This window comes from Hemiscyllium ocellatum, chromosome 7 (assembly GCF_020745735.1).
Source record: "Hemiscyllium ocellatum isolate sHemOce1 chromosome 7, sHemOce1.pat.X.cur, whole genome shotgun sequence".
NCBI classification, from domain to species: domain Eukaryota; kingdom Metazoa; phylum Chordata; class Chondrichthyes; order Orectolobiformes; family Hemiscylliidae; genus Hemiscyllium; species Hemiscyllium ocellatum.
Window position 1 is genome coordinate 65,168,567 of NC_083407.1, and position 22,612 is coordinate 65,191,178.

General features: G+C 40.6%; 1 protein-coding gene across 2 annotated transcripts in view; it reads right to left on the minus strand.

The window, feature by feature from the left end:
• ppp1r9ala (protein phosphatase 1 regulatory subunit 9A-like A) overlaps positions 1–21,167 on the minus strand; it is a 115,874-nt gene extending 94,707 nt beyond the window's left edge. The window contains exons 1-2 of one of the 2 annotated variants that reach the window (XM_060827298.1): positions 20,976–21,167; positions 17,907–19,699 (exon numbers count right to left, since the gene is read on the minus strand). In XM_060827298.1, the coding sequence (XP_060683281.1) occupies positions 17,907–19,508 (1,602 nt within the window). In that variant the 5' untranslated portion in view covers positions 19,509–19,699; positions 20,976–21,167. Of the gene's footprint in view, positions 1–17,906; positions 19,700–20,049; positions 20,228–20,975 lie in introns of those variants that run through there. The other variant, XM_060827297.1, reaches the window with a different exon arrangement.
• Between the last annotated feature and the right edge of the window lie 1,445 nt (positions 21,168–22,612).

Sequence of the window (22,612 nt, forward strand, 5' to 3'; positions counted from 1 at the left end):
TTGCTGGGTGTCTTGCTGAAATATTTGTATCATTGATAGTCACAGGTGAGGTGCCGGAAGACTGGAGGTTGGCTAATGTGGTGCCACTGTTTAAGAAGGGTGGTAAGGACAAGCCAGAGAACTATAGACCAGTGAGCCTGACATCAGTGGTGGACAAGTTGTTGGAGGGAATCCTAAAGTACAGGATTAACATGTATTTGGAAAGGCAAGGGCTGATTAAGGATAGTCAACATGGCATTGTGTGTGGGAAATCATGTCTCACAAACTTGATTGAGTTTTTTGAAGTAACAAAGGGGATTTATGAGGGCAGAGCAGTAGATGTGAGCTAGATGGACTTCAGTAAGGCGTGAGAAAGGAGAGTTAATATTTCAAGTCCAATGGCTCTTCTTCCAAACCTGTTCCAATGTAGTGGACAGTGAAGAAGGTTATCTAAGATTACATACAAATATTGATCAATTGGGTCAATGGGCTGAGTGGCAGATGGACTTTAATTTGGAAGAATGCAAGGTATTGCATTTGGTAAAACAAACAAGGCAGGACTCATAGAATTAATGTTTGGGCCCTGGGTAGTGTTGTAGAACAGAGACACCTCAGGGTTCAGGTACATAATTCTTTGAAATACGTGTCACAGGTAGACAGGGTGGTTAAGGAGATATTTAGCACACTTCCCTTCATTGCTCAGACCCTTGAGCATAAGATTGGAATGATATATTAAGATTGTACAGGACATTGGTGAGGCCTTTTCTGGAGTACTGTGTACAGTTCTAGTAGCTCTCTTATGGAACAATATTATTAAATTGGACAGGATTCAGAAAAGATTTACCAGGATGTTGCCAGACTGGAGGGTTTGAATTTATATAGGCTGGGACTTTTTCATTTGAGCATTGGATGTTGAGGGTATAGATTAGGTGAATAGCAAGGGTCTTTTCCCATCTATGTTTAGAATTTCCTTCCTCAGAAGGCAGTGGATTCAGAATCTTTAACTACTTTGTTCTTTGTATTTTCGAATGTTGCATGGTGGGTCTTGACTTGGGGCATATTTTTAAGGTGAGAGGAAAAAGATTTTTTAAAGAGAACACCAAGGACAATTTTGTTTTAAAAAAAAACACAGAAATGGTTCATGAGTGGAATGAACTGCCAGAGGAAGTGGTAGATGCAAGAAGAGTTACAATATTTAAAAGACATTTGGACTTGAATTAGAAAGGTTTGGAGCGATACAGTCCAAATGCAGGGAAGTGGGGCATGTTTGGGAACATGGCCAGCATGGATTATTTGGACCAAAGGGTCCGCTTCCATGCTGTATGACTCTAGGTCATTGGGCTTGCACTATGAACTTGGTTTCTCTCTCCACAGGTGCTGCCAGACTTGCTGAGTGCCTTCACCACTTCCTGATTTTATGTCAGATGTCAAATTATTTAGATTCAAAAACAAAGTAAAATTAAGTAAAGCCTCATTGCCAAACACACCTTCCAAACAGATCTTTGATGGTCAGGCGATTCAAGACTTGGCCATTCAGAACTGACTTTGGAAGTACAGGTCGTTCTGCTATAACGCACGTTTCATTAATACAAAATTGTCATTCACGAATACAAACGCGATTCACAAATTGGGGACAGTGTTGCTAAAGTGCAAACTTTTAAAGTGTGTATTGGTTATAACATGATTCCAGCCCCGTTAGTTTAAATGGTGCTGCTATTATGTGATTTTATGAAATGGGATTGCATGAGAAAAGAACTACCGCATTATAGCAGAACCAGCTATAAACAAGTGAGGTGTACTTTCTTAGAAGGCTTTGAAAGTTTGAATGTTATGGGCAGAACAGAAAAGGAGACAGGGGTGAGAAAAGTATATTGAAGGCTGTAAGTTACAGGCACCTGTCCATTCTTACAAGTGTCCTGTAATCCTCCAAGAAAATGATGTCACATCACATCTTCATTTACGTGAAGTGAAGAAAGTCTCATTCACAAAACTGGCCTGAATAATCAGACCCAAGAATTTGGTGACACACTGTAAATAAATATAAGGAATAAAGGTTGGCATTCGAGCCTGATCCACCATTCAATAAAATCACAGCTGATCCAATTTTAATCCTAACTCTAAATTCCTGCATATTAAGAATCTATCCACCTTCACCTTAAAAGTATTTAAAGATTCTGAATTCACTGCCTTTTGAGGAAGGGAATTCCAAAGAAAAGTACCAGAGAAAGTTCCAGATCAAGCAGCTTTACAACAGGCTATGTCCCATAATTTAAGCTATAACAGAGTATGGTACGTTGAGGGTTATCCATGGTTGGTCATTTGCAAGTATCCATGGCTTCAGACAGCTTCTTCTCTATTTTACTATTCAAGTCATTTGCTGCTTTCGATAATTGCTCTTTTTTTGTGTGGCATAGTTTATGCAAGCTTCAAACTTATAATTGATACTCCAAAATAAAACTAAGTTTAGAGCAAAGCAGAGAGCACAATGGAGCAAAAAAACAAGGTTAACAGAATACCATAAATGTATTTCCACATTGTTGGACTTATTGAATCAAACCATGAATAAAGCTTCATCACTATCATTCAGAAGTAGAACTAGTTAGGGCGGCCATTAACACATTCCTAGCAAATCTCTTTTAACCCCATCCACGGACAACAACATTTATTTCACTTTATGCCCATCACCTAAATGCATGACTCTGAGTATTCATCAAACGGATCAGCTGAATCGTCTTCTTGTTTCTTTTACAATCTCAAATGGCACATATTGCTGTTGACAAGACTGTGCTGAAACACACACTTAATGAGTGTAAGTGGGTATCTTGAAGTCCACCAAAACTTTGTGGACAGTTAACAGTGAAGTGAATGGCAACTGCCATCCATTAGCCAACAGAAATATTGTTATGGACTAAACCAGACCCTCTCAAAACATTCTAACCAGCAGCCTAGACCCTAATCTTTTCTTATTTTAAAGGTAAATATCCAGATGCAATTCAATTGGTCAAACTAATCGACATTAAGCAAAACACAATTTATTCAAACACGATAGTAAAAATATAACCAAAGAAAGAACTTCGATTGACTTAATTCGACTGGAAAACTTAACAGAATAATAGATACAGTAATGATCATCAACTGTTCCAATATAAGTAACATGCCAGAAAAACATCCTTAGCAAAAACGTAAACTCAGAAAACAGAATGTCTCACAGGCAACTCCCACAGCAGGCAAAGAACCTCCAGCTTTCGGCTGTAACAGAGAGGGAGACAAAAAAAAGCTTCTGTTCCTTCAAAACTCTAGCAGCTTCTGCCCTGTTGAGACTCCAACAACAACTGCTTAAATCTAAACCTAAAAACTAAAAAAAAATCCTGGTCTGAGTGAGCTGGCCATACCCATCCAGGATGTTTCTATCATTCCAACTTTAAAATAAAGCCCAAGACTCAAAAGCTGTTTACTTTACTGGCTTTCAAACTAGCAGCTCTTCACTTCTTTTTAAACCCTCTCAAAAAATACGGACACAATAACATCTTAAAATCACAGCATTGTCACAATATCAAGGTCAAAGGAGATACTGAATAGCCTGCATTGAATTTTTAACATTTCCTGCTTTACTTTTAGATCCCTAGAATCTGCAAATCTCTAGGCATACTATTCCTTTCCCCATCAACATTCAGTTTTGAGAAAGTTACAAAGATAAATCTAAATTTAACACTTAGAAAAATTGCAGTATAGCCTCTGTATACAAATGGAGCATATAATTCACATTAAATATTAAATCAGAATTATTACAAACCTATTGCAACTACTGAAAGATTCTTGATCTAGGTGTTTCACAAGCAAGCATTAAAATACTGATTAATGTAGACTGAACCATTTCCTTGGTAATTCTTTCCACATGTAATAAAAACTTAATTAAAATTTGCAACAATGAGTAAAAACTATTAAATCAATCCTTGTCTGCCAATACATCTGACCTTAAGTATGTTCTTCTGTTTGGTTAAACAGTTGACAACTTTTTGTAGTAGAAAAAGCACATAGGTGTTGAATGATCAGTAATTATTACATGTAGTGAACAAAGCTTAGACTTCCAAAAAGTTATACAACATGGAATGTACAGTGCATGGAAATCACTACAAATGCTTGATTATAATGTGCGCTATTACAATGATTTGATTACACTATTACAGCTTGTGTGGCCCAGATATAAAATCCTCCCAGCATTTTTTAAAAAAGTAACCATGGAGACTTAATTTGAACAATGGCCTTTTATATCCTATGAGCAGTAGATGCACGTACTATTTGCAATGGAAGGCCAAGCTTCATTCAAATTGAAGTTCTTTGAAGGATAATTGTGCCTTGTATAAGATGATGCAGGTCCATCATAGTTGAAAAGGTTTAAAAAAAATAAAATGGCCAACTTCTAAATATCTATAATAATTTTGTACACCAAATCACAAATTCATATTTGTTTCTATTGCACTTTGCAGAGAAAACTTTTTCCCAAAGTACCAAACAAATTAAGTTACACACAATGGGTCTGATTTAAAGCAGCAGCAATACTTGGCACATGGGCTACGTGAAAATTTTCCTAAACAGATGCTGTGTATTTTGCCCTGGATCCTAGCAGACAAAGAAATATACAACATTGCATCCACAGAGAACTTCAAAGCAAGAACACATACCATTTCAGTAACATGGCACTGACAGATTTAACAGATGTTTACTACATCTCTTAGTAAAATACAGTCACAGGCACCTTAGTTTCCAGGTTAACACTATGTATTTGGCTGCAAATTGTAGTGTGCTTTCATTAGTATGGCATGATTCAAATGGCACAGTTGGGATAGAGATGGAGAGCTTTGGATAGAAGCTATTATATGACGATGAGAGTTTAAGCATGTCTCTGAAAAGTATATGGCATCCTCGCTATGACATGTAACTATGCAGGTTAAATACCACAATTCTCATCCAAGTCTCCACCTCTAGCTCAGAATCAGACTTTTGTGTGGCGTCCTGGATAGCAGGGGAATTGCCTTCAGAAGTTTAGACTTCGGTTACTTTGCCACATAGGTCCATGTAACAGGGTCCTTACACAGATCACCCATTCCACATGTGGATCCCAACAACCCAGAGACTAGAAGATTTGGGCTACGGTCTTTCAATAATCAACAGCATTTATTAGCTTTAGGGTGTTCACACCCTGAACGCTCATTCAGCTAAAGTCTTACTCTGACTGCAGCATCTCATGCCAACATTAAATTGACAGAATCTATACTCTCAGTCATGCCCTAACCTTCTTCCTTTGTATTTAAAAAAAAATTCTAAATACCGATTCAAGATCAAAAATTCTCTCGTTCAAGGTTAAAGGAAGTCTGTTTGTCATTTTGTCAAAATTAAGCATCAGCAAGGATCATTAAAGATAGCATGCCTTATAGCTCTCCCTTGTTCCAGGTTGAACTGAACAACACTACATTTTCAAAACAGATTACTTTATAACTATCAACTGCACAAATAGTATTCACAGGACAAAATAAACTAAACTATGATAATACAAAATCAAGAAGGACAACTAAATATATTTTTAAAAAGAAAAATTATATAAAAATCTAACTTTTAAAATAGCGACTCCAAGGTAAATGACTTAGTATGTCATGTGAACCACTAGTTCTGAAAAAGGAACAGATGAGATCAAACGAGAAGTCATCATTTTGTGGATTCAAGGCTAAATTTTGTAGAAATTAGAAGAGGTTAGTGAACAATTTCTAATTTTGCATTTCAAAATGTTGAAAAATAAACATTTTGCAGCATACAAATAAGAAGGAATTTATTCATAAAATACTGAAGTAGAGATTCAAGGGAAATGTGAATGATAAGAAAAAGACACATGAAAGAATGCTGAAGGTGGAAAAGTCAGATATGGTGACAGAGGACTAAACCAGTTTGTGTTGAGAAACGTTGAAACCCCATACTTCAAGAATTTGCAATATCAGCTGGAAGCCAAAAGGAATGAGGATGGGGAAGTTGGTAGAGTAACCAGAATGGGGGAGACAGTTTATTGAAGACATAGGTGTAGACATGATTGAATAAAAAGTCCGAGTAAAAAATGAGGTCTGCAGATGCTGGAGATCACGGCTGAAAATGTGTTGCTGGTCAAAGCACAGCAGGCCAGGCAGCATCTCAGGAATTCCTGAGATGCTGCCTGGCCTGCTGTGCTTTGACCAGCAACACATTTTCAGCTGAATAAAAAGTCCCTCTAGTCCTAGTGGATCATACGGCTGCTCTCTCATTACAGAGACACACAACTGGATTAACCAGAGGTCATTACACCTCAAGGCAAGGGGAGAGATTGAGGGGACAGTCCTTCACTGTATCGCAAACCAGTCATCCAGTTGACTTAGCTATGACCAAAGTCCCTAAAATACTTCAGAAGTATTGTAACAGATTGCCAAGCACTGGGCAACTGAAAGTGTCAAAGTACAGCAAGCAGCTAGAGGGAAGCATTTATTTCAGGGACAGATGCTACAGGACATCAGATTACAAGGAATGCAATGAAGTCAGTCATTCAAGATTATAAAAGATAGCAATGTCATAAAAGATGTTATTGAACATGGAGAGAACACTTTATTTAAAAGGAGAGGTCAGGGAAGAACGAGAGACAGAGAGCCAAATACAAGTATGGCTAAACTCCCCTGAAGGACAATCACCAAATGATTTAATATAAGCAAGTAACCTGATTTTGGCACTTAAATTTGTAGTGCTATTAAGTTAGATCAAGAGAATCACATTATTCAGAGTCTTTTCAAAGAGGTAGCACAGGTTATGATGGTAAAATGTCTCTTTCTGTGCTAGATTATTCTATGATTCTACTGTTTTTTTTATTTATCGACCCCTTCTTGTAGAAGGAAAAACTGATGTGCATAAAGATCAAAATGCAAGCCCAACAAAGAACAGATGCTTTTGTTGCATTTTCTTTTAAATTAACCTGGAGATACAGGTTCAAACTGCCATTAACTGACTATGCCATTTTTAAACAGTAAACCTTCAGTCATACTTCATGCTAAGCAACTGACTCTCAGCAGTTAAAAATCACACAACACCAGGTTATAGTCCAACAGGTTTATTTCGGAGCACCAGATTTTGGAACGCTGCTCCTTCATCAGATGGTTGTCCACAACCACCTGATGAACAACCAGTGCTCCCAAATAAACTTGTTGGACTATAACATGGTATTGTGTGATTTTTAACTTTGCAAAGCCCAGTCCAACACCGGCACCTCCAAATCATGACTCTCAGCAGTACTGCCATGATGGAAAGGTTTCAAAAGTAACAAATTTTGGGATGTAAAAAAAATGTATACCCACCAACACACTAAAACAGCAGCTACTGAACTTGAAAGACCCTATATAGTCAACAAGCAAAACTAATTTCATTTACAAAATACCATGCAAGGACTGTAACAAACACTACATTGAACAACCAGGCAGAAAACTAGCCACCAGAATACATGAACACCAACTAGCCACAAAAAGACATGACCCTCTCTCACTAGTATCCTTACATACGGATGAGGAAGGACACCATTTTGACTGGGACAACACATCCATCCTAGGACAAGCCAAACAAAGACATGCAAGAGAATTCCTAGAAGCATGGCATTCCAACTGGAACTCTATCAACAAACACACCGAGTTAGACCCCATCGATCACTCCTTGAGAAAAGGAACTGGAAGTGACTTCACCACAGGAAATGACATCACCAATCCAAAGACATCCAAACATATAAATGGAAACCAGGAATTATCAGCAGTGCTTCGTCTGAGGCCCACGAAGATGTTACCTAGTAAGGTGACGAGACATCTGGAAATGAGCCTTGCAGCTCAGCGAGTAAACCTACATCCAAAAACCTTAACCTGAGCGACAAATCTTCTCAAAACATGCTAAGAAAATGCCTATGTGAATCGAAGTGGTCACCATTTTGAAATATGTAGAATACATAAGATCCCCAGTAATTCAGACTAATATGGCATTGTTTACTAAATGCATTAATTTGACAAAGATAGTTTTAATCACTATTAAACATTTTTAGAACACGTCAAGTTCATTCTATTCCACAGAGGTCAGCAAGTTCATTGAGTAACTTAGATTATGGCATCATAACGATCTCACTCTGGATCAGATGTAGCATTTCAGTTTTAACATTGTTTATTAAAATATTAGTTTCTTCTCCACCTATTCAAATAGATATTCCACATTTTTAAAAGATTGATGACACTTTGTGCACTAATAGCATCCAAAAATGTAATGGACATTTAAAAGTATTCCAGGCAACATGCATATTTTCACTCATTGTGAAGGTTTTCATCTGTCAATTACCTACCTATTCTGTTGCCCCACCTAAGTGCTTAAAAATGTGTTGCTGGAAAAGTGCGGCAGGTCAGGCAGCATCAAAGGAACAGGAGAATCGACATTTCGAGCATAAGCCCTTCTTCAGGAATGAGGAGGGTGTGCCAAGCAGGCTAAGATAAAAGGTGGGGACAAGGGACTTGGGGGAGGGGCGTTGGGAATACGATAGGTGGAAGGAGGTTAAGATGAGGGGGATAGGCCGGAGAGGGGGTGGGTCGGAGAGATCGGGAAGAAGATTGCAGGTCAAGAAAGCAGTGCTGAATCTGAGGGTAGGAACTGAGAAAAGATGGGGGGTGGGGTGGAAATGAGAAAGCTGGAGAAATCTACAATCATCCCTTGTGGTTGGAGGATTCCTAGGTGGAAGGTGAGGCGCTCTTCCTCCAGGTGTCGTGTTGCCATGGTCTGGCGATGGAGGAGGCCAAGGACCTGCATGTCCTTGGCGGACTGGGAGGGGGAGTTAAAGTGTTCAGCCACTGGGCGGTTGGGTTGGTTGGTGCGGGTGTCCCAGAGGTGTTCTCTGAAACGTTCTGCAAGTAGGCGGCCTATTTCCCCAATGTATAGGAGGCCACATCGGATGCAGTAAATGATGTGTGTGGAGGTGCAGGTGAATTTCTGATGGATATGGAAGGATTCCTTGGGGCCTTGGAGGGAAGTGAGGGGGGAGGTGTGGGCGCATGTTTTGCATTTCTTGCGGTTGCAGGGGAAGGTGCTGGGAGTGGAGGTTGGGTTGGTGGGGGGTGTGGATCTGACGAGAAAGTCGCGGATGGATTGGTCTCTCCGGAACGCTGATAGCGGTGGGGAGGGAAATATGTCCTTGGTGGTGGGATCTGTTTGGAGGTAGAGGAAATGACGAAGGATGATACGATGTACCTGGAGGTTTTTGAAGGAGGAGGCCATATGGGTTGTTCACTGCAATTTCCCCTCAGACGTGGTTGACGTTGCTCTCCACTGCATCTCCTCCACTTCCCGCTCCTCTGCCCTTGAACTCCACCCCTCCAATCGCCACCAGGATAGAACCCCACTGCTGCTCACCTACCACCCCACCAACCTCCAGGTACATCATATCATCCTTCGTCATGTCTGCCACCTCCAAACAGACCCCACCACCAACGATATATTTCCCTCCCCACCCATATCAGTGTTCCGGAAAGACCACTCCCTCAGCGACACTCTCGTCAGATCCACATACACCCACCAACCCAACCTCCACTCCCGACACCTTCCCCTGCAACCGCAAGAAATGCAAAACTTGCGCCCACACCTCCCCCCTCACTTCCCTCCAAGGCCCCAAGGGATCCTTCCATATCCATCAGAAATTCACCTGCACCTCCACACACATCATTTACTGCATCCGTTACACCCGATGTGGCCTCCTATACATTGGGGAGACAGGCCACCTACTTGCGGAATGTTTCAGAGAACACCTCTGGGACACCCACACCAACCAACCCAACCGCCCTGTGATTGAATACTTTAACTCCCCCTCCCACTCCACCAAGGACATGCAGGTCCTTGGCTCCTCCATTGCCAGACCATGGCAACACGATGCCTGGAGGAAGAGTCTCATCTTCTGCCTAGGAACCCTCCAACCACAAGGGATGAATACAGATTTCTCCAGCTTTCTCATTTTCCCTCCCCCCACCTTTTCTCAGTCCCAACCCTCAGACTCAGCACCGCCTTCTTGACCTGCAATCTTCTTCCCGATCTCTCCGCCCCCACCCCCTCTCCGGCCTATCACCCTCACCTTAACCTCCTACAACCTATCATATTCCCAACGCCCCTCCCCCAAGTCCCTCTTCCCTACCTTTTATCTTAGCCTGCTTGGCACACCCCCCTCATTCCTGAAGAAGGGCTTATGCCCAAAACGTCGATTCTCTTGTTCCTTTGATGCTGCCTGACCTGCTGCACTTTTCCAGCAACACATTTTGCAGCTCTGATCTCCAGCATCTGCAGTCCTCACTTTCCCCACCTAAGTGTGTTTTGTATGTATTGCAATTCTAGCAATAATATAAGCACTGACAATTTGCAAAGACCCATTCTGGTACATGCTTCTCAATAGCTGGACTCTGTTCTAATGGTGCACTTGGTCTTGGGCATCTTCTTCCAAGTAGATTCCTTCTTTTCCTTGCACAAGTAACACGTAACCACTACAATGCAGCAAATTCCATGACATTTATCCTGAACCCAGTTACAAACTTAATTTATTTTGTAGGAAAGTTTATTTCACTTCATCATTTACCATGAATGTCTACATCTGTCAGGCTCTTGCACATCTTCACAACACAATTTTTAATCTCTTGTTTCATTACATAATACCCATAAATTAAACGTACATCTGAGGGTTGAAAAATTTGAGGATGGCTATTAATGCAAATATAGTAGGGAATGGATGAATTGCAGGGTCCACTTACACATCGAGTATGTGCAAAACAAAGCTATTTGTAAAAGCTGAAAGAATGGGTTAGACTTGTACATTATAATTTACAGTATGTCAGTAGTGTGATCAATGAAATGTGCACACTAGGTGGATAAAAGAAACAAGTACTTTTTCCACAAGAAAAAGGCAAGAACAAAAATATTTCATTTGTTTTACAAAATATGGAAACACATTATGCTCAAAATGCCAGATGCTCTTCATCCATATCCCATCGCCTCTCCATGACTTTGCACTATCCTTTCTTTTGACCATACTTTGAAACAATTTGTATTACTTCAAAAGTTTCATATTTATCACTGCCTATGTACAGTGAAAGTGGTACCTGATTTCCCTGCTTATTCATTTATAAAATGGTGTTCTCTTGCAAATGAAATCATTAGCACACAGAATAGTCTGTCATCATTCTTGCACTCCTCTGGACTGCTGATGCCAGACATCCATATTTTGTAGACAAATATAATAATGGAATATTAACATCATGTTACACATTTTCTTTGGAGAGATAAAGAAAAAAGTATATAACTGTGACTTGACTACATTGGACAATTCTAATATTCAACGTCATTCCTCTATATATCAATGGCATGACTTGCGAAAAGTATGCTGAGGTGAAAGAGCATATGAAAGCTTAGTGAACAACAGCAATTTAAGAATTGAGAAAGAAAGAGAATAATGAGGGGTGAATTCAAGTCAGTTCAGATACAGAAAGTAAAATAAAAACAAAACAACAAATTGGATTAGTAAAGCAAGTTAAGACAAAAAGAGAAACAAAATGACATTTTAAAACCTCCGATAATTGACTACATGCAGGAATCAGACTGAAGCACTTCCATTCTTCAAGTCTCAACCAAAGAGAGCAATGTGATGTCAAATTGTTAAAGGCATGCATGTGTTAATTGCCAAATTTAAATTTTAGTGACATATTTAACAGACAATTAACGTGTGAACCAAACAAGCTTTTAAAGACAATTAGGAGGTTAAGGATGAGATATCATTTGTGTGAAGCAAGGAGAGAGACACAAGATGGCTAACAAGTTCTGGGGATTGGTAGCTAAAGGAATATTTCTTACATACATCATTAAGACATTTTTTTCAGCAAAATGTAGACCATGATGGAAGTCACTTAACATACATCCTTTCTGAAGTAAAGGATGGAATACTTGTATTTAAAAAGTTAATTGGAAACCTACTCAAAATTATCTAATTCCTATTGACAAAATGCAATGCAACAACTCACCAAGATTCCTTCAATGGTACCTTTCAAATATTCTAATGGTTAGAAGGGTGTGGGCCAGCATACACAAAGGAACACCTGTATCCCTGCAAGCTAAACACCACTCTGACTTGGAATAATAATCCTTTCGTGCAGTTACATCAAAGTCCTGGACCTCTTCCTTGGTTCATGATCAGACCTCACCTTGACTTTAAGAGCAATTGGACATTGGCAAAAAATGCTGGCCCTGTCAGTGACACTCATTTCCATCAAATAAAGCTTGAACTAAGTTTGCAATAGCACAAAATAAATGAACAAAGACATTATCTTTTGATGAAAGTCAAATTAGATTTAATAAATTTAATTAAGTTTGTAATCTATAGGTCATGTTTGAAACTAGTTTTTTTTAAAAAAAACTCATCCTGGATTATAATTATCTATATTTTAAAAATGAATATTACATTAAAATATGTCCACTAGACTTTATTTTAACAATGCTAAAACACAGTGACACAAAATTGCTAGAAGCAAAAAAAACTTCCTAACTCTGGGAATTAAGTAAATTCTACTGATGAATCTAAGGAAACTGAATACAGAGGAACCTCAATTATCCGACCATCGATTATCCAAATTTCGGATTATCCGAACAAGATCACAAGGTCCCAACGCTTGGCTGAACTGTGTTATCCGGCATTTGATTAACCAAACAAAATACTCCCTGCCTGTGTCGTTCAGATAATCGAGGTTCCTCTGTATATACTTCAGCTACTGCACTTCTATCAGTTCTGGATCAAAGCTCTGGCAAAAATAAAGTCAATTTTTTGGATTGGTTTAGGTATGTTACAGTGAGATATATCATTTTTGAACTTTGTATTGTGCAAATCATTAGAAGAGAATGCTTGAGGAATGTAAGATGCAAGTGGTTAAAGCAAACTTCTGAGATCTGATTGGGCACAATGAAAGGAAGGTTCTTGAAATCAGGAGCATTGGGGAGATGAATTCTATGTTTAAGATCAAGAAAAATCCTGCTTCAGAAAAGTTCGGTAACAGTCATAAGGAGGTGGCAATAGACAAAATTAACCTGAGTTTTAAAGTAGTTCAAAAAGAAAAATGCTATTATTTTAAAAATCTTTTTAAATCTAAATTCCTATTTAAGCAATCATTGTTGCTGAACACATCATTATAAATTGTGCTTAACTGAACAACTCAGAATAAAAACAGAGCAGTTAAGGTTTTCGTGTGATATGGTTTGAAAGAATGGAATGCATTTATTTTCAAGTAATTAAGAAAAATTGAATAAAGATGCTTAGAGTGTGGGGGCCCTCTTTACTTCAATACAAAGCTATGAATGGATTCCGGAAATTTCTGAAAACTAGCAAGGCTCAAATGCATAAATGTGATTCGAAACTCGCCCAAGCACTTTGTGGAAAGAAATATGACCCAGTCAGGTCTAGACTTTTAAAGTGGGAGTGAACTGAAAAAGTTGGCACTGATTAACTCAGTGTCACCAGGACAGATGTCAGTATCTATGTATCCCTCAATCTGAGGCATGCACCACTAAGTAAAGCAGTCCTTTGATTCTTATAACAGCAGTTCAATATATTCACTATTTCATGTCTTGAAATGTCCATTGGTCACAGATGCCCTGAGTCTTATTGATTGCCCTTTTCCAATATACCTGTACACACACATAAGCCTGCAGTGAATGTCTCATTGATTTATCACCAGAAACTTGGTAAAGTCCCAGTTTTCAATCTGAAACTTTCATTCTGTAAAAGGTCGTATTTCACTCAAAAAAAAACAACTGATTTTTAAACATATTAACATGCTAACAGATCATAAACATTTCCTATAAATATTCGAGGGTTAAATATCACCTATCCATAACTTATCTAACTGCCAACCTTATTGTTAGCTGTCATTTTGATTTAAAGGTCAACTATTGAATGAAGTTTCAAAACTATAATGTTAGAAATACCTGCCTTCAGTCTAGTTGTTTACAAAACATCTGACATATGATAACACAGGAAAATATTTTCATCTGGTTGCACAATTTTATGGGAATTTTGGAACAAAAGTTTAAGTTGTGCATTTTTCAACTAGAACATAGAACATAGAAAAATACAGCGCAGTACAGGCCCTTCGGCCCTCGATGTTGCGCCGATCCAAGCCCACCTAACCTACACTAGCCCACTTTCCTCTGTTGTCTTTTAAGGAATTTTAAGTTATAAGAATAATCTCTCATAAATTGTGTCACTAAAATTATTCAATTGGAATGATATAAAATGAAGTGAAACGGCAGAAAATACGTAAAATGCTATTTTGAGGATATAGTCATGCGTACTTTCAAATTCTTCTATGATGACTAATGATGTAATTAATGAGTACTCCAAACGAAGTAAACATTTGACAAAATTTAGAAATGGTTTGTTGAACATCATAATTAATATGGTAAATGTGCAGCCTACAATATATGATGCACAGGGTAATCATATTTCATACCAGAATAAATATTTATCTAATATTCTTTCTAAAAAGTGCAATCAGAATTCATAAAAACGAGTGAATTATTTCCTTTTTTTCCTGCTGAAGGAAATGTTCGAAGTGGAAACATGAATGGTGGTCATATGCTGCCAGACATCTTAGTAATCAGATCAGAAGTTCATTTCAAAGGGTTTTGCTGCAAAAGGCTTCACAAAAACAAGACAGTGCAATTTAGCTAAAAATTTAAAAATTTCAATCTAGAAAACTCAAATTTTATGCACAAAAGTTCACTAATTTGGATGGTACTGATTCATAAGTAATCATGTGGTTGAACTACTGTATTTCAAAATCATATCAACAAGTAAAACTTGCAAACAACAAAACGTATATAGACATGGCAGATGCCGTGGTTGTGGCTATGTTAACCGAGCTGGGAAGTTGATTTGCAAATGTTTTGTCCCCTAACTAGGTGACATCTTCAGTGCTTTGGAGCCTCCTGTGAAGTTGTGTGGTACTGTGCCTTCTGGGGTTTATTTGGTTCTGCTTCTGCTGCTTCCAGTTGCCAGTTCTGGTTGTTTGTTGTAGTGGCCAGTATATTGGGTCTTGGTCTAAGTGTTTGTTGGTGGAGTCCGTGAATAAGTGCCACGTCTTTTGAAATTCTCTGACTGTCCTCTGATTGTTGTGTCGTCCCAGTTGAATTTGTGATCCTTGTCATCTGTGTGTATAGCTATTAGGGACAGCTTGTCGTAGGATTTAGTGGCTAGTTGGTGTTCATGGATGCAAATTGCTAGTTATTTACCTGTTTGTCCTCTCTAGTGTTTTGTGCAATCTTAGCATAGAAACTTGTAAATTACGTTTGTCTTGCACATGAAGGGCATAGGGTCTTTTGTTCTGGTAAGTTGTTGTCTTGAGCATGGCTGTCCGTTTATGGGCTGTCATGAATCCCTGCGGTCAGAGAAGTCTGGCTGTCACAACCAGATGTCCCTAGCAACTATACACACAGATGAAAAGGAGAACAAACTCAACTGGGATTACACAACAATCATAGGACAAGCTAAACAGAGGACAGCCAGAGAATTTCTGAAAGGCATGGCACTATTCCACGGACTCCATCAACAAACACATAGACCTGGACCCAGTATACCAGCCAATACAATGAACAACTGGAACCGACAACCAGAAAGAAACCAAATAAATCACAGTATACATAGTAACACAACGCTTGCCAGAAGGCTCCGAACTGAACAGGTTACCTAGACAGGGGACGAAACATCTGCAAATCAACTTGCCAGCTCGGCAAACACACCCACAATAACCGGCATCTGAACTACAAATCTTTACGCAAACCTTAAAGACGTGGCAAGAGTTTTGTCTTGAATTTCAGGCAGTCAGAGCTAAACATCTTTCTATCATTACTGTTATGCAAACAGACAACGCCTATAGATAAATTGAAAGCATTGGATGAGATAGGTTTAAGGTGAGAGGGGACAGATTTAAAAAGGGACCCGAGGGGCAATATTTTCCTAATAAGGGATGATGCGTATGCGGAATTAACTGGCAGGAAAGTTGTAGATGCAGGTACAGTTACAACGTTTAAAAAACATTTGAACAGGTAAATGAATAGGAAAGGTTTATAGGGATATGGGCCTAACACAGGCAAATGGGACTAGTTTAGTTTGGGAAACCTGGTCAGCATTGATGAGTTGGACTGAAGAGTCTGTTTCTGTGCTGTAGGACTCTATGACATACAATCACAAAACAGAGAGCTGCTCTATGTCAATGATGTTGCACAATCGTTCTATTCCACGGAATATCTTCAGTGAAAGATGAACAGACTCTTCACACCTGGAAAGAGTTTTGTATGACCATCAGCACAAGGAAGACAAATATCACAGTTCAGGATATTCCCAATTAGTACTGGAAGTTGTTAAGTTTCACACATGTAAACTCCACAGTCACCAGCAGTCATTTGATGTTGAAATCAAAAATGTACACAAAGCAATTAAGTCAGAATCACTGAATATTTTTAAGGCTGGGATAGATAGTTTCTTGGTTAACAAGGGATTCAAGCAGTGTTAAGGGGTAGGCAGGAACTTGGAGTCGGCCACAAATCAATATCAGCCATGATCTTACTGAATGGTCTGCAGTATTGAGGGTCAAATGGCCTCCTCTTGCTCCTTGTTTGTGATGTCTCAGTCCAGTTAAAATGAATGAAAATCCAACCCTCAAAACTGCACATAATAAAACAGAAAGCTCAGCAAAGGAGAAATGAACTTGTGAAGTACTGGCTGCTCTCTGAACAATGTAGACATTGAGTATCTACAGATCAGATCTGGGATCAAAAGTAGACCTTCACTCCTTTGACCCAACCATAAAACTTTCTATACACTGTTAAACACTATTGATTTCTTGCAGTTAACAGTCTAATAGAATGTGTGTGGAGAGAAGCAAAGTTAATATTTCAAGTCCACTAAGACTCTTCACTTCTGAGACAGAAGTATCTTGACACCAGGTTCTAGTCCAACAAGTTTATTTAAAATCACAAGCTTTCGGAGCACTGCTCCTTAGTCAGGTGAAGTGAGAGAAGCACACAGGCACAGAATATATGGATAAAATATATATTCTGCCGATATATTCTGTGTACTCCCCCTCACTTCACCTGAGGAAGGAGCTGTGTTTCAAAAGCTTGTCATTTTAAATAAACTGGTTGGACTAGAACCCAGTGTCGTGAAACTTCTGATTTTGTCCACCCCAGTCCAACACAGGCATTTCCACACCATCACTTCTAAAGAGTCATACCAGACTTGAAAATGTGACCTCTGTGTCTCTCCACAGATGCTGTCAAACGTGTTGGGTTATTCCAGCATTATATTTTTGTTTCAGATTTCCAACATCCTCAATATTTTGTTTTTATTGAGGTAACAGGATTTGTTGTGGTTCTGTTCGCCGAGCTGGGAGTTTTTGTTGCAAACGTTTCGTCCCCTTTCTAGATGACATCCTCAGTGCTTGGGAGCCTCCTGTGAAGCGCTTCTGTGCTGATTCCTCCGGCATTTATAGTGGTGTGTCTCAGAAGCGCTTCACAGGAGGCTCCCAAGCACTGAGGATGTCACCTAGAAAGGGGACGAAACGTTTGCAACAAAAACTCCCAGCTCGGCGAACAGAACCACAACAACGAGCACCCGAGCTACAAATCTTCTCACAAACTTTGTAACAGGATTTCAATTTAATTGGGAGTTGGAAGAAAAGATTTTATTTCAGAATCATCAAACTAATCTCTAGACTGCAATATCGGGATCAAAAAGAAGAGGGTGTTTGCCAGTACAAATATTATTTGAGCTATTTCTCTTCCCCTTGTGTTTTTAACTAAAAAAGAAAAAAAAAGATATGTACCTTGATTGGAGATGTAGAGAAGTGAACCTTTCTATGTAAGTTTGGCTCCTCTTCCTCAGAAAGTCCGGATATTTCCTCATAATCATCATCAAGGATATAGCTGGCGTCTTCAAACAAATACTCATCCTCACACTTGCTTTCGTTTTCTTCTGGTAACGATTCTTCAGTATCTTTATCATCCACAAATGCAGCATTCTCTATTCCACAAACTTCTGACCCAACAAATAACTTTCCACTAACTCTGTCCTCCTCTTCAATGTTCTCAATATCCTCATCTTCCTCTTCTCCGACGCTGTCATCTGATTTGGTCAGTATCTCTTCAAATATTTGGTCTTCATGTTCTTTGCTCACAGAAGTTTCATGCGACTGTCCTATGTCATGGCTAATACTCGGAGCAAATGGTTCCACTGATTTCTCTAGCTCCCTCTCAATAAAAACATTATCCAGTTCAATTTCACTTCCCGAAGATTCGTTCTGAATTTCCACCAACTCTGCCCGAACTACTCCTATTTTATTTGCACCCGTATCTGAAACATGGCGATCCAAATTGCTGTTAAAGACGCTGCTGCTCACAGGAACAGTTTTACGGGAGGACGACGATTCAGAGAAACCAAGGGATTTGTTTTTACGTTGATCTGGTTCCCAGTAGTCACTTTCACAAGTCCTTAATTTATTGCTACAGGTCGGTATTTCTGCTTCTTTCTGATCTTTACTTTTCGGTCCACCTATTGAAATCGAACGAGATGATTCATCATCATCTCCTGCAGGGGACGTGCTTTTACTATTCACTGTGTTGCTGGGCGGCATTTGATGCCCTCCAGAAATCTGATAGTCAGTAGCAGAGGTCTTTGTTTTGGTGTCTTTGTTTGTTTCATCGCTGTCACTATCCGCTAGAAAGCTTTCTAATCGTCTCGAAATTGGGCCAGCGTTTAGAGATGAGCGAGGATGATTTTGTTTTAAATCGCTAGTGGTTTTCAGATTACTTCGATCTTTCAAATCGCTGTTGGAAACAGAGGGATTTGAGTCGCTCTTAACTTTTCTGCCTCCACTTTCTGAAGACGAAGAGCCGCTCTTTCTACTCTCGGATGAAACACTTATTACTGAAACTTTGTTATCGTTTTTGTGAGGGGTTTTATCAAATACTTTTTCCTCACTTTGACGCTCAAAGAGTCTTCTGGTTTCTGAGAATTTTTCAGCCATGCTAGTTTTGTCCAAATCCCCATCTTCACTATTCGTTTTATCGGAACTGGATGTCTTTTGATATGTCTTATGGGCACTGTTATAGACAACTCCACTTGATTGTTTTTGCGGAGAAACTGGACGCAAATCAGGCTTGCTGCCTTCGTTGATTTCATCGGGTGTGTTGCCCATTTGCAGCAGCATACTTTTTATTTTATGTACACGATTGCCGAAATGCCTTCCTCTCATCTCTTCCCTGTGCCCAGTCTCTCGGCTTGTTTTCTGGGCACCCATTTTAGAAACGGTTTCCTGTTTGCTTCCATCAAAAGTGCACCTCAAAGCCTGAAAATCCGTCTTGTACGCATTCCTGTGGGGCGAAGCGCTCCTGAACGTTCTCTCACCTTTACCTTCAGCCTTCATCATGTTAGATCAAATGTCCGACCATTAGGCCCGCACTGTGTTATGTTGGGAATCGATGGCAAAGTCTGCGCGCACGTCCCCAGGAGGTTACCATCGGCTCCTCCGCCACTAAACAAAAGCGTTCAAAGAAACAACTTCTGGACGAGAAGCCGCCGGAGTCACGCCGGTTACTTTGGCAGCTCGAAACTCTCCATCTGCAGCAAGAGTTGAGAAGGGGAAGAAAGTCGGTAAGGAATTACAACTGAAGACGGAGAAGTTTAGGGCAGGGCGGCCCGAATCCATGTAGACATTCCGTAACTCCCCGGCGCCTTGTCCCGACAGGAGACAGCGCCTCCCTCCCTCCGAGTCCAGGCCAGCCCAGCGATGACACTGAGCCCCAACCGCCAACAACTCCCCCTCCCCCTCCAAACCCAACACGGGGGGGGGGGGGCAGGAAGAGGGGTTGGCTCACCCGGGTCACGGCCCAGACATGGTTTGCCCCCAGAGTTTACTTTGTCCAAGAGCTACCCCCCCCTCCCCCGCTTCAGAAAATAAGGAAAAGTACCTTCTCACAACTTCTAAAGGAAAGCAGAAGTCTACTACCTCCCCTCAACTCCGCGGTGCCGGGGAGGGAGGGAGGGAGGAGGTCACTCGGCACTTTCCGTGCCAGCGCCGTAACAGCCGGCCACCGCCATTACCGCTCCCGCCTCCTCCTCCTCCACCACCAGCTCTCGAGGCCGCCGGGCCGCGCGCGCCAGCAACGGCCGCGCGCCCGATCCAAGGAGCTCCTCCAGTCTCGCGGGAGAGGATCTGTTGTCCCTCCAGTCTCGGGGGTGGGGGGGAAATCACGGTGCCCCCCTCCAGTCTCGCGGGGGGGTGGGCACTGTGTCCCTCCAGTCTCGCGGGGGGGGGTGTCACGGTGCCCCCCTCCAGTCTCGCGGGGGGGGTATCACGGTGCCCCCCTCCAGTCTCGCGGGGGGGTGGGCACTGTGCCCCTCCAGTCTCGCGGGGGGGTGTCACGGTGCCCCCCTCCAGTCTCGCGGGGGGGTATCACGGTGCCCCCCTCCAGTCTCGCGGGGGGGTGGGCACTGTGCCCTCCAGTCTCGCGGGGGGGTGGGCACTGTGCCCTCCAGTCTCGCGGGGGGCGTTACGGGGCCCCTTCAGTCTCGCGGGGGCGGTGGGGGGAGGTGACAGGGGAACACGGAGCTCCCGATCGGTTTGCAAATTAACAGATTGAAAAGAAATAACAACCCACAAAAATACCCGGTCTCAAATTTATGAAGACGAAACTGCTCTTTTTCTCTGATTTCACCTGCTAAAGTTTGGTCGTTATTTGGTCTATAAAGACCTACGCCCCCCACCTTCACTATTAAGTTTATTACCAGTTACCCTCCCCCAAAGTTTTGATTCGAAATAATTCCATGTTTATACAGATGTTCCATGTTTGGTTGGCCGTCGACTGTCAATTATTGCACCCAAACTAAAACTTACTTATGATGTGACGAGGAACATTTCTTTTTCTAATTTTGTGGGCCACATGTCGCTCCATTTCTTCCGTATTGAGTTACCTATAAATACAGTCGGTGCCAGAGAAGTAACCTGTAACGAGCGCAAATTGAATTGTCAGAGTTTCCCACAGGATCGGAGCATCGATGCTCGAAGACTCCAATGGGTTTATTGTAGAGTATCAGTTTTGCGAGGCTCCCGCCGTTTGGCCAAAAAAAAACACCAAGTCGGGGAAGGGTTATGAACAAACTGTTTGTTTTGCATTTTTCTTCAATGTCCTTTCATTCCATGTGAAGGGCGGGAGGCTAAACTAACGCATGCTCAAAAAAAAACGATGACAATAACATCTTTTCACCGTCATGTAATTGCTTTAAGGTATATTGAACAGGCATTTCACACGAGAGATGATAATTTAATGAACTAGTATGTTGGTTCAATACCGCATTTCTCTCTCAACAATTTCCTCGGATTTGCAGTCCTTCCTCTTGAGTAATGATAAGAACCAAAACCTGCTCTGGATTTAATTCGAAAGGTTTGCTTGGATATATTGGTAACATTTGTGCAAAAATAGTTCAGAAAGCTACTTGCTTACCGTAAAGGTTGTCATGCAGAAAGATTAGGTGATGAAATTACTATCAACAAAACAGTCATCGTTAACAATAACGAGGTAGATCATACGCAGATGTAATCTGTGAAATTTCAGTGGATATTTTAAATTTTTTGAGAGGGTTAGATTGGATTTGATTCAATAGATCTGACATTGGGTTTTCTATCGCATCTCCCTTGTGTGTGGCTGACCTAATTGTACAGGCGAGCAAACATTTAAGGCAGAGAATTCTGGCACCACTCAGTGGGTCAGGCAGTATCTGTGAAGAGGAACTAGGGGTGTGGAACTTAGACCTCAAAGGCCTGCTAAATAAAGTTGCACTTTAAATGTACACAAATCAGCAATGAATTCAGGACAATTATCAGAAATACAAACAATAGACCAAATATAATTTATTATGATTCTAACTGGGTCGCTACAGATTTAACCAAAAACGAAAATCCACTGAGTTTTTTGTGTCCTGTTCAGTGGAGAGACCTTTAAATAGACAGTTTTTACTCTAATTATAATTGTTTTGGGATCAGATGAAGCTGAGTGCTAAAACAGCTTTATGTAATAAACCAATAAATGTGCCTTAATTTCAGTTACTGATTTAATTTTAAAATGTAAAGTTATTAGTAACTTAAGATATCTACAGCGATTAATAGGAGTAAAAAATGAGGTCTGCAGATGCTGGAGATCACAGCTGCAAATGTGTTGCTGGTCAAAGCACAGCAGGCCAGGCAGCATCTCAGGAATAGAGAATTCGACGTTTCGAGCATAAGCCCTTCATAAGGGCTTATGCTCGAAACGTCGAATTCTCTATTCCTGAGGTGCAGCGATTAATAGGAGACTAGCACAGTGCCACTTTTGAGTCACTGCTTTGGGATTTATTTTCACAAATGTTGAGAAAATCCAATTTTATGCAATCCATACTGGGCTTTGCATAGCATGAAGTTAATCACAATGTACTGTCAAGCTTCTGCGCTTTTCAGACAATTACCAAGATTCTGTATAATTGCCAAAAAGCCCAAAT